This window comes from Adiantum capillus-veneris, chromosome 9, assembly GCF_014529385.1.
Source record: "Adiantum capillus-veneris isolate H3 chromosome 9, ASM1452938v2, whole genome shotgun sequence".
NCBI lineage: Eukaryota > Viridiplantae > Streptophyta > Polypodiopsida > Polypodiales > Pteridaceae > Adiantum > Adiantum capillus-veneris.
The window spans coordinates 82731665-82744479 of NC_140939.1; the positions used below are offsets into that span (position 1 = coordinate 82731665).

General features: G+C 44.2%; 1 protein-coding gene across 1 annotated transcript; it reads left to right on the forward strand.

Annotated features, from left to right (window-relative positions):
* Positions 1–7882: 7882 nt before the first annotated feature.
* On the forward strand, positions 7883–9183 carry LOC147450733 (uncharacterized; the record flags this gene model as incomplete). The annotated part of the gene is made up of 3 exons (XM_086520514.1): positions 7883–8338; positions 8695–8854; positions 8961–9183. Coding segments are annotated over 3 exons (693 nt in total), but the record flags the coding sequence as incomplete, so codon positions are not given.
* Positions 9184–12815: the final 3632 nt, after the last annotated feature.

Consider the following 12815-nt stretch of genomic DNA (forward strand, 5'->3'; position numbering starts at 1 on the left):
AGGACAACTATGATTTTAAGATGGGGGAAATGTCATCAAAATTGTGTTTCGATGAAATGCTTAGCTTTAACAGGGACAAATATTCCTAGAATTGATCACTCTAGCAATATTTGTCCACCAAAAAGATAAAATGACGAAAGCTTCAGTGAGGCTTGGTTTACGGTTTCAAACTGCTGCTGAGCCTAGATGGAAGCCGTGAGTCCACAAGAGCCTAGGGAACCATTCCATGACCATGGGGCATACACAATTCCAATCCTCCCTTTAATCTCTACAATGTATGTTATAGTTTTTATCAATTTACACTTATTTAATTGGTTAATTTCGAATAAAAGTGAAGACAAAAGTCAAAAGAAATCTCTACAATTTCGTATTATGTTTCTCTATAAATTTACACAGTTATTTTTTGCTAATTTGAAACGGATTTTTTCCCTTTTCGCGTTGGTTTTAACCGGCACTTTGGAAGTTCCTAAAAGGGAGCAACGCAAGCTGAGAGGAGAGAGAAAAATCGACAAAACTTTCCACACAAGCTTGCTTTTCTACACTTGTAGCACCGGTGTCGGCGAAAGACGATCATTCGTAAGCACACACTGTTCCACTTTCCCCTAAACGAAAGAGGAATGTCCGGAATTTATAGTTATGATTTTTTTATGAGGCCTTCTTCCAATTTCAAAAATTGAGTCTTTCAATCAATTCTCGCTTGCAGGCTCTCAATCGCACGTGCATTTTTGGGGTTTCTAAAAGCGCGAGCAATGTAAGAGCAAAGACAGAGTGTCGACGTCAACCGTTTTTCGTACACACACACACACACACACACACACACACACACACACACACGATTGGTTTGCATCACCAACAAAGTTTGAGAAATTAATTGGGCCATTTTCGCAAGCAATATATACACAAATCTCCCTTTCATCTCGACGGCCTTCTGTGAAAGAGGGATCTCTACAGTTTACGGTTAGCCTAGTATACTTTTTCAATATTGAATAACTTTCTCGAAAGCAACGGCCTCTCTACATCCCAATAATACGATTGATTGAAGTAGCCTCGAAGTTGCTATTTCGGACACATGATTGATCGATGATTGAAAAGTTTACGCAGCAACAGCAACACCTGTGGGGTGGCGTGGCGAGGCGTGGTGTAATTAGTCGGGAAAGAGAAGAGATCCCTTACCATTTTTGCAAGCAGTGTACTACACAAGAATCGCTATCTCCCTTTATATAGGAAGTAAGAAAGAGGAAAATCTGCATAACTTGTAAGAAGGCTTACTATATACCATGATATTAATCCTTGCAAGAATGAATCAAGGCAATCTAGAGCTACAATATTTTGATACTAGCTAGGTCTATTATATATTACTTTGATGATATAAAAATTTACTACCAACCTCCAACAAACGGATTTTGGAAGTTACTTTTAAGTCCCTTTCGCTTGCTCTTATGGTTTGCCCGTTTGCCTCGCATATTATTGGGAATGAAGTAAATTTGAGGTTTAGGGTGCAATGTAAGCAAGCTATGGAATAAGAATAAACAGCGAAAGAATGATTGGTGCCTCCACAAACCTCCAAAATCCTTGTGGTCCTGCAGCCACTGATTGATCTCATGTTGTTGAAAGAGCAAGTGCCCTTGTGTGTGTGTGTGGGTGGGTGTGTGTGTGTGAGAGAGAGAGGGAGAAGGTGCAATATCGACTCGACCTGTGCATATTTAAAAGGGGCTACACCTCTCCTCATTTGCATGCAGCACAAATCTTGCAATTTATTGCCACCCTAATTGCTAATTATTAATTCAACACCCTAGAAATGCACCACCGCCGGCCACCACCCAGTACAATAATGCACTGCGCTGCCTCCCCTCCAAGAGAAGAAGGGAGCTGGAGGTCGAGGAGGAGGAGGAGGAGGAGCTGGAGCTAGCGGAGGCCTCCTCCAAATATACTATCATTCCCAAAGCTGAGCTCAAGCGCATCGTGGACGAATATGTGCGCAAGTATCACAAGGCCCTCTCCCACACCATCCCTGAACCCTGTAAGGACTCTCCTTATCCGGATGTCCCTGGCCTGCCCAACGCCTACAACATTTTCGACCTCCACCAAGGTGGCCTCCCCGCTTATTGGCGGCGGCGTGCCATTTCCATCGCCAAGGCCTACCATGCCACTCAAAAGTCCACCTTCTTGGGCTACCAGTGCAACCAGGCACTCCACTACGAGGCTTCCTTTGGCAGCTACATGGACATGCTTGTAAGTTACTTGCAAATTAATTATAGCTAGATTCTACCCAACATCATCATTTCACAACAAGAACAAGTTTCCTTCTTTAATTCTTATAGAAATATTGCATTCAAGAGGTAGTACTACAGCGAGGAAGGGACTCCTGCATAGCTGTATTCTAGGCATATTGCATGGGGCTCCCTTAATTTGAGCAGTAACCCAATATATATTCTAGTGACGCGGGTGCCTCCCAAACACCATCTATGATGTTGTTAAACGCTGTACCTGATTATAGGAGCCATTAAGGAACATATTAAATAAGAGCCTCTAAGTTCTCCATGTATGCCAAAATCTCCACATCTAATTCTTGAGTACTTTTCACAGGTGAACAACATGTATGATGCATTTGCAGAGGGCAACTTCACCGTGAGCAGCAAGTTCATGGAGCATGCCGTGCTTGACTACTATGCAGCATTGTGGCATGCCGAGCGGCCCCACTGGGACGATGTCCCCAATTCTTATTGGGGCTTCGGCCTCACCATAGGTAGCCCAATTCTTGTTGAGCCATTCAGGAACATATTAAATAAGAGCCTCTAAGTTCTCCATGTATGCCAAAATCTCCACATCTAATTCTTGAGTACTTTTCACAGGTGAACAACATTGGGGATGCATTTGCAGAGGGCAACTTCACTCTGAGCAGCAAGTTCATGGAGCGTGCCGTGCTTGAGTACTGTGCAGCATTATGGCATGCCGAGCGGCCCCACTGTGACGATGTCCCCAATTCTTATTGGGGATTCGGCCTCACCATGGGTAGCACTGTAGGCAGCCTCTACGGCATGTGGAACACTCGGGAATACTTGGGGGGCAAGAAGATTCTTGTTGACGACAAGGCATACGAAATTGTGACAAGGAAGGGGGAAGGAGGCGCCCTAGTGAGCACACAATTGAACGTCCCCCGCCTTGTGTACCACGCTGCCCCAACGCCAAAAGACAACCCACATGCCTTCACACCCATTGCCTTTTACTCGGTGGACACCCACTACTCTATCGCCAAGGCTGTGACAATGCTACATGTCCGCACTTTCTATGCTGAAGGCATGCAAAACTACCCTGGGAAATGTCCCCTCAAGGAGTGTCCTCATGGGGAATGGCCGGCAGAGGTCCCTTCCCTCGAATCGGGTGCAATGGACCTCGATGCTTTGTCTATGCTTGTGGAGTTCTTCGCCTCTCGCGGATACCCCATATTCATCTGCTTCAACTACGGCACCACTTTCAAAGGTTCCTATGATGATGTTGCTCTTGCTTAACTTCACCAAGCTAGAGCCCACCCTGAAGAAATACAACTTGCTAGAGAGGGTGGTGCACTATGAGTTTGATGTCAGGACGGGGTGTTGGTTTCATGTCGATGGTGCTCTCGGGGCGGCTTACATGCCCTACATAGAGATGGAATATGAAGGAGGCCATGTGACTCAGAGGGGGCCCAACTTCGATTTTCGGCTGTCGCCGATGGTGCACTCCATAGTTATGAGTGGGCACAAGTGGATAGGAGCAACAGTACCATGTGGCATCTACATGACCAAGACCAAGTATCAGATGTTGCCCCCATACAACCCTACATACATTGGCAATGCAGATACGACATTTGCTGGCTCATGCAACGGGCTGTCACCAATGCTTCTATGGGACAACATTGCACGCCACTCTTTTGAAGACCATATAGCAAGGCACTACGATTGGAGGGCCTTGCAAAGCACACAGAGTACCGTCTGCACATTCTAGAGGAGCAATTAGGCAAGGATTTGTATGTCGCACGAACGCCGTTGGCACTAACGGTGCGGTTCAAGCAGGCGAATAACAAGCTTTGTCAAGTACTCACTGTCAAATGAGGTTCTAGGGGAGAGGCACTACTCGCATGTGTATATCATGGATCATGTGACGTGGGAGTTGATTGAGGCGCTGGTGGAGGATCTATCCAAGGAGGGGGCGTCTCCATTAATAATATAAGTGTAGGTGCAAGGGCTCCCACTACTAACAGACTTGTTGTCCTGCGGCACTGAGGCCGTGGCTTCCACTACTAGAATAATAGTTCACTGCTTCTTCAAAATCATATACATAAATATATAGTAATAACCTCATTAGTACTAAGAAGTATGCTAATCTTTCTATGCTACCTATATAGGGTAGCTACTCTAAGAAATAAGCCACCTAAAAATAATAACGGTGAAGGGAGGCTCATGTTACAACACCTCGAAGTGCTCAATCGAAGCTCACAATATTAAGTTAAAGAGGGAGAGATGTAGCATGGCTTTCATTCAGTATCCATGGTCATCGTCTGAGATGAACCATCCTATTTACAGTCCATGTGGAGGATCTATCCAAGGAGGGGGCGTTTTCACCCGACGAAGAACTGGACGTTGTTGCGGCCATCTCCATTAATAATATAAGTGTAGGTGCAAGGGCTCCCACTACTAACAGACTTGCTGTCCTGCCGCACTGAGGCCGTGGCTTCCACTACTAGAATAATAGTTCACTGCTTCTTCAAAATCATATACATAAATATATAGTAATAACCTCATTAGTACTAAGAAGTATGCTAATCTTTCTATGATACCTATATAGGGTAGCTACTCTAAGAAATAAGCCACCTAAAAATAATAACGGTGAAGGGAGGCTCATGTTACAACACCTCGAAGCGCTCAATCGAAGCTCACAATATTAAGTTAAAGAGGGAGAGATGTAGCATGGCTTTCATTCAGTATCCGTGGTCATCGTCTGAGATGAACCATCCTATTTACAGTCCATCCCATATTAGAGAGTACTGCTATTATTATCCCATATTAAAGAGTAATGCTATTTTTCTTTCTATATTGAAGAGTAATGCTTTCTCATTCAGGTTCTAGGGACAAATGCATCTCTCTCTCTCTCTCCATAATTGTTTGCCCTCCATTTATTGATGGGTCCTTAAATGCTTCTCCTCTTTAATATTGGCTCCACCATTGAAGGGTCACTTTTGTTTTTGGATATATAGTGAGTTGGGAGATTCATCAACTTCAAGAAACATAGATCTGTTGAATGGTCCCTCTTTGGTTACAAGCCACACTTGCAAGGCTAGTACATCTGCACAAAAAATATCTACCCGACGCTCCCATGGTTTTGCAAGTAACTTACAACTAAGATCTCCTAATGCTTCCATGTAGGAGAATAAAGTTGACACCCTTTGCAACACACACTTAATGTCATGATCTTCTTCTCCGCTTCCATGATCAACCCCTCTCACCTCTCGACTGCTACCCCCACATTTATCCTTACCTCCTCTTGACGCATCCATACTCATCTCATGTGTCTCATAAACTCAAGTCTCTCCAATTGCGTGCTTTCTTTTTCGTCGTCATTTTTTTGAATGAATAGATGTGTATCTTTCAGTTTTTACTTTAAGGATATTATACATTACTAGCTATGCCATGTATATAGCTTCTCCTTGTAGATTTCTCTAAAATCCTTTAAGACAATCAAGGTAACAAGCAACTGTGTGGGGGATTCCACAACTAGACATAACGACAGGGAATTTCTTGAAGAACACAACGGTTCCTCTCATTTCCTTTACAGCATTATGTTGGAAACCATGTTTATCCGGAGAGATCTCTAGACAGACTAAACATGGCCCAAAGAAAACGCAGGTTAGCCAACCAAGTCCCCCCTAGCCATGGTTTTGAGCCCTTGCCCTTTTACATCTAAGGCATGTGGGCTCTCTACAATGCTCATACATATTTCATATGGACCCCTTGCTCGTCGCACCTACTTATTCCACCTTATAAATCTAGAGTTGTCCCTTGTCTAGCTTGAGTTTTCAGCCCGATCTAGTCCCTCGACACATCCAAGGGTGAGCGGAGCCCATAGATCTTTACGACACTTGCGCGCTATGTGGCATGGATATTCCCATGTTGGCTCCCCCCATGTGTTACTTAGTCATTAGGCTCTTATTTGGTATTAGAGCACACTTGTATTTTGGGAAAGATAGAACTTCTTTTATATCTATTTAAATGGAGTTGTGGTAACTATTGAAGTCAATGACCAAAATATACAATTTGACGTATATATGTGGGTTGTTAAGGATGCATTCCATTGTTGAAATTGTTGGTGTTCACTTGTGAAGGAGTGATATAAAGGACATCATAATGGCAGGGTATAATCTCTTAAGTCTTGTGGTATTTATGGTTCACATGATCAACCAACTTTTTTAGTGAGCTGCCAGATGACTAGAGTGTAGTGCATACCGTTGTGAGCGGGATGGAAACACACACAACGCCTCTATAATGAGCCGACACACACTCTTGGGATGGAAACACACACAACGCCTCTATAATGAACCGGCACTTTGGAAGTTCCTAAAAGGGAGCAACGCAAGCTGAGAGGAGAGAGAAAAATCGACAAAACTTTCCACACAAGCTTGCTTTTCTACACTTGTAGCACCGGTGTCGGCGAAAGACGATCATTCATAAGCACACACTGTTCCACTTTCCCCTAAACGAAAGAGGAATGTCCGGAATTTATAGTTATGATTTTTTTATGAGGCCTTCTTCCAATTTCAAAAATTGAGTCTTTCAATCAATTCTCGCTTGCAGGCTCTCAATCGCACGTGCATTTTTGGGGTTTCTAAAAGCGCGAGCAATGTAAGAGCAAAGACAGAGTGTCGACGTCAACCGTTTTTCGTACACACACACACACACACACACACACACGATTGGTTTGCATCACCAACAAAGTTTGAGAAATTAATTGGCCATTTTCGCAAGCAATATATACACAAATCTCCCTTTCATCTCGACGGCCTTCTGTGAAAGAGGGATCTCTACAATTTACGGTTAGCCTAGTATACTTTTTCAATATTGAATAACTTTCTCGAAAGCAACGGCCTCTCTACATCCCAATAATACGATTGATTGAAGTAGCCTCGAAGTTGCTATTTCGGACACATGATTGATCGATGATTGAAAAGTTTACGCAGCAACAGCAACACCTGTGGGGTGGCGTGGCGAGGCGTGGTGTAATTAGTCGGGAAAGAGAAGAGATCCCTTACCATTTTTGCAAGCAGTGTAGTACACAAGAATCGCTATCTCCCTTTATATAGGAAGTAAGAAAGAGGAAAATCTGCATAACTTGTAAGAAGGCTTACTATATACCATGATATTAATCCTTGCAAGAATGAATCAAGGCAATCTAGAGCTACAATATTTTGATACTAGCTAGGTCTATTATATATTACTTTGATGATATAAAAATTTACTACCAACCTCCAACAAACGGATTTTGGAAGTTACTTTTAAGTCCCTTTCGCTTGCTCTTATGGTTTGCCCGTTTGCCTCGCATATTATTGGGAATGAAGTAAATTTGAGGTTTAGGGTGCAATGTAAGCAAGCTATGGAATAAGAATAAACAGCGAAAGAATGATTGGTGCCTCCACAAACCTCCAAAATCCTTGTGGTCCTGCAGCCACTGATTGATCTCATGTTGTTGAAAGAGCAAGTGCCCTTGTGTGTGTGTGTGGGTGGGTGTGTGTGTGTGAGAGAGAGAGGGAGAAGGTGCAATATCGACTCGACCTGTGCATATTTAAAAGGGGCTACACCTCTCCTCATTTGCATGCAGCACAAATCTTGCAATTTATTGCCACCCTAATTGCTAATTATTAATTCAACACCCTAGAATTGCACCACCGCCGGCCACCACCCAGTACAATAATGCATTGCGCTGCCTCCCCTCCAAGAGAAGAAGGGAGCTGGAGGTCGAGGAGGAGGAGGAAGAGGAGCTGGAGCTAGCGGAGGCCTCCTCCAAATATACTATCATTCCCAAAGCTGAGCTCAAGCGCATCGTGGACGAATATGTGCGCAAGTATCACAAGGCCCTCTCCCACACCATCCCTGAACCCTGTAAGGACTCTCCTTATCCGGATGTCCCTGGCCTGCCCAACGCCTACAACATTTTCGACCTCCACCAAGGTGGCCTCCCCGCTTATTGGCGGCGGCGTGCCATTTCCATCGCCAAGGCCTACCATGCCACTCAAAAGTCCACCTTCTTGGGCTACCAGTGCAACCAGGCACTCCACTACGAGGCTTCCTTTGGCAGCTACATGGACATGCTTGTAAGTTACTTGCAAATTAATTATAGCTAGATTCTACCCAACATCATCATTTCACAACAAGAACAAGTTTCCTTCTTTAATTCTTATAGAAATATTGCATTCAAGAGGTAGTACTACAGCGAGGAAGGGACTCCTGCATAGCTATATTAGCTAGGCATATTGCATGGGGCTCCCTTAATTTGAGCAGTAACCCAATATATATTCTAGTGACGCGGGTGCCTCCCAAACACCATCTATGATGTTGTTAAACGCTGTACCTGATTATAGGAGCCATTAAGGAACATATTAAATAAGAGCCTCTAAGTTCTCCATGTATGCCAAAATCTCCACATCTAATTCTTGAGTACTTTTCACAGGTGAACAACATGTATGATGCATTTGCAGAGGGCAACTTCACCGTGAGCAGCAAGTTCATGGAGCATGCCGTGCTTGACTACTATGCAGCATTGTGGCATGCCGAGCGGCCCCGCTGGGACGATGTCCCCAATTCTTATTGGGGCTTCGGCCTCACCATAGGTAGCCCAATTCTTGTTGAGCCATTAAGGAACATATTAAATAAGAGCCTCTAAGTTCTCCATGTATGCCAAAATCTCCACATCTAATTCTTGAGTACTTTTCACAGGTGAACAACATTGGGGATGCATTTGCAGAGGGCAACTTCACTCTGAGCAGCAAGTTCATGGAGCGTACCGTGCTTGAGTACTATGCAGCATTATGGCATGCCGAGCGGCCCCACTGTGACGATGTCCCCAATTCTTATTGGGGATTCGGCCTCACCATGGGTAGCACTGTAGGCAGCCTCTACGGCATGTGGAACACTCGGGAATACTTGGGGGGCAAGAAGATTCTTGTTGACGACAAGGCATACGAAATTGTGACAAGGAAGGGGGAAGGAGGCGCCCTAGTGAGCACACAATTCAACGTCCCCCGCCTTGTGTACCACGCTGCCCCAACGCCAAAAGACAACCCACATGCCTTCACACCCATTGCCTTTTACTCGGTGGACACCCACTACTCTATCGCCAAGGCTGTGACAATGCTACATGTCCGCACTTTCTATGCTGAAGGCATGCAAAACTACCCTGGGAAATGTCCCCTCAAGGAGTGTCCTCATCGGGAATGGCCGGCAGAGGTCCCTTCCCTCGAATCGGGTGCAATGGACCTCGATGCTTTGTCTATGCTTGTGGAGTTCTTCGCCTCTCGCGGATACCCCATATTCATCTGCTTCAACTACGGCACCACTTTCAAAGGTTCCTCTGATGATGTTGCTCTTGCTTTCACCAAGCTAGAGCCCACCCTGAAGAAATACAACTTGCTAGAGAGGGTGGTGCACTATGAGTTTGATGTCAAGACGGGGTGTTGGTTTCATGTCGATGGTGCTCTCGGGGCGGCTTACATGCCCTACATAGAGATGGAATATGAAGGAGGCCATGTGACTCAGAGGGGGCCCAACTTCGATTTTCGGCTGTCGCCGATGGTGCACTCCATAGTTATGAGTGGGCACAAGTGGATAGGAGCAACAGTACCATGTGGCATCTACATGACCAAGACCAAGTATCAGATGTTGCCCCCATACAACCCTACATGCATTGGCAATGCAGACACGACATTTGCTGGCTCATGCAACGGGCTGTCACCAATGCTTCTCTGGGACAACATTGCACGCCACTCTTTTGAAGACCATATAGCAAGGCACTACGATTGGAGGGCCTTGCAAAGCACACAGAGTACCGTCTGCACATTCTAGAGGAGCAATTAGGCAAGGATTTGTATGTCGCACGAACGCCGTTGGCACTAACGGTGCGGTTCAAGCAGGCGAATAACAAGCTTTGTCAAGTACTCACTGTCAAATGAGGTTCTAGGGGAGAGGCACTACTCGCATGTGTATATCATGGATCATGTGACGTGGGAGTTGATTGAGGCGCTGGTGGAGGATCTATCCAAGGAGGGGGCGTCTCCATTAATAATATAAGTGTAGGTGCAAGGGCTCCCACTACTAACAGACTTGTTGTCCTGCGGCACTGAGGCCGTGGCTTCCACTACTAGAATAATAGTTCACTGCTTCTTCAAAATCATATACATAAATATATAGTAATAACCTCATTAGTACTAAGAAGTATGCTAATCTTTCTATGCTACCTATATAGGGTAGCTACTCTAAGAAATAAGCCACCTAAAAATAATAACGGTGAAGGGAGGCTCATGTTACAACACCTCGAAGCGCTCAATCGAAGCTCACAATATTAAGTTAAAGAGGGAGAGATGTAGCATGGCTTTCATTCAGTATCCGTGGTCATCGTCTGAGATGAACCATCCTATTTACAGTCCATGTGGAGGATCTATCCAAGGAGGGGGCGTTTTCACCCGACGAAGAACTGGACGTTGTTGCGGCCATCTCCATTAATAATATAAGTGTAGGTGCAAGGGCTCCCACTACTAACAGACTTGCTGTCCTGCCGCACTGAGGCCGTGGCTTCCACTACTAGAATAATAGTTCACTGCTTCTTCAAAATCATATACATAAATATATAGTAATAACCTCATTAGTACTAAGAAGTATGCTAATCTTTCTATGATACTTATATAGGGTAGCTACTCTAAGAAATAAGCCACCTAAAAATAATAACGGTGAAGGGAGGCTCATGTTACAACACCTCGAAGCGCTCAATCGAAGCTCACAATATTAAGTTAAAGAGGGAGAGATGTAGCATGGCTTTCATTCAGTATCCGTGGTCATCGTCTGAGATGAACCATCCAATTTACAGTCCATCCCATATTAGAGAGTACTGCTATTATTATCCCATATTAAAGAGTAATGCTATTTTTCTTTCTATATTGAAGAGTAATGCTTTCTCATTCAGGTTCTAGGGACAAATGCATCTCTCTCTCTCTCTGCATAATTGTTTGCCCTCCATTTATTGATGGGTCCTTAAATGCTTCTCCTCTTTAATATTGGCTCCACCATTGAAGGGTCACTTTTGTTTTTGGATATATAGTGAGTTGGGAGATTCATCAACTTCAAGAAACATAGATCTGTTGAATGGTCCCTCCTTGGTGACAAGCCACACTTGCAAGGCTAGTACATCTGCACAAAAAATATCTACCCGACGCTCCCATGGTTTTGCAAGTAACTTACAACTAAGATCTCCTAATGCTTCCATGTAGGAGAATAAAGTTGACACCCTTTGCAACACACACTTAATGTCATGATCTTCTTCTCCGCTTCCATGATCAACCCCTCTCACCTCTCGACTGCTACCCCCACATTTATCCTTACCTCCTCTTGACGCATCCATACTCATCTCATGTGTCTCATAAACTCAAGTCTCTCCAATTGCGTGCTTTCTTTTTCGTCGTCATTTTTTTGAATGAATAGATGTGTATCTTTCAGTTTTTACTTTAAGGATATTATACATTACTAGCTATGCCATGTATATAGCTTCTCCTTGTAGATTTCTCTAAAATCCTTTAAGACAATCAAGGTAACAAGCAACTGTGTGGGGGATTCCACAACTAGACATAACGACAGGGAATTTCTTGAAGAACACAACGGTTCCTCTCATTTCCTTTACAGCATTATGTTGGAAACCATGTTTATCCGGAGAGATCTCTAGACAGACTAAACATGGCCCAAAGAAAACGCAGGTTAGCCAACCAAGTCCCCCCTAGCCATGGTTTTGAGCCCTTGCCCTTTTACATCTAAGGCATGTGGGCTCTCTACAATGCTCATATATATTTCATATGGACCCCTTGCTCGTCGCACCTACTTATTCCACCTTATAAATCTAGAGTTGTCCCTTGTCTAGCTTGAGTTTTCAGCCCGATCTAGTCCCTCGACACATCCAAGGGTGAGCGGAGCCCATAGATCTTTACGACACTTGCGCGCTATGTGGCATGGATATTCCCATGTTGGCTCCCCCATGTGTTACTTAGTCATTAGGCTCTTATTTGGTATTAGAGCACACTTGTATTTTGGGAAAGATAGAACTTCTTTTATATCTATTTAAATGGAGTTGTGGTAACTATTGAAGTCAATGACCAAAATATACAATTTGACGTATATATGTGGGTTGTTAAGGATGCATTCCATTGTTGAAATTGTTGGTGTTCACTTGTGAAGGAGTGATATAAAGGACATCATAATGGCAGGGTATAATCTCTTAAGTCTTGTGGTATTTATGGTTCACATGATCAACCAACTTTTTTAGTGAGCTGCCAGATGACTAGAGTGTAGTGCATATCGTTGTGAGCGGGATGGAAACACACACAACGCCTCTATAGTGAGCCGACACACACTCTTGGGATGATACACACACTCACTATGGGACACCACTCGGCTTACACAACCCACCTGGCCGAGACAGGGAACACACCGATGGAGTGAGGAGAGATAGACTACCCATTTACCCACTCCCACAGAGAGACACACACACACACCCAAAAAACTCACCTCAAAAGAGGAGAATTTCAGATGTTT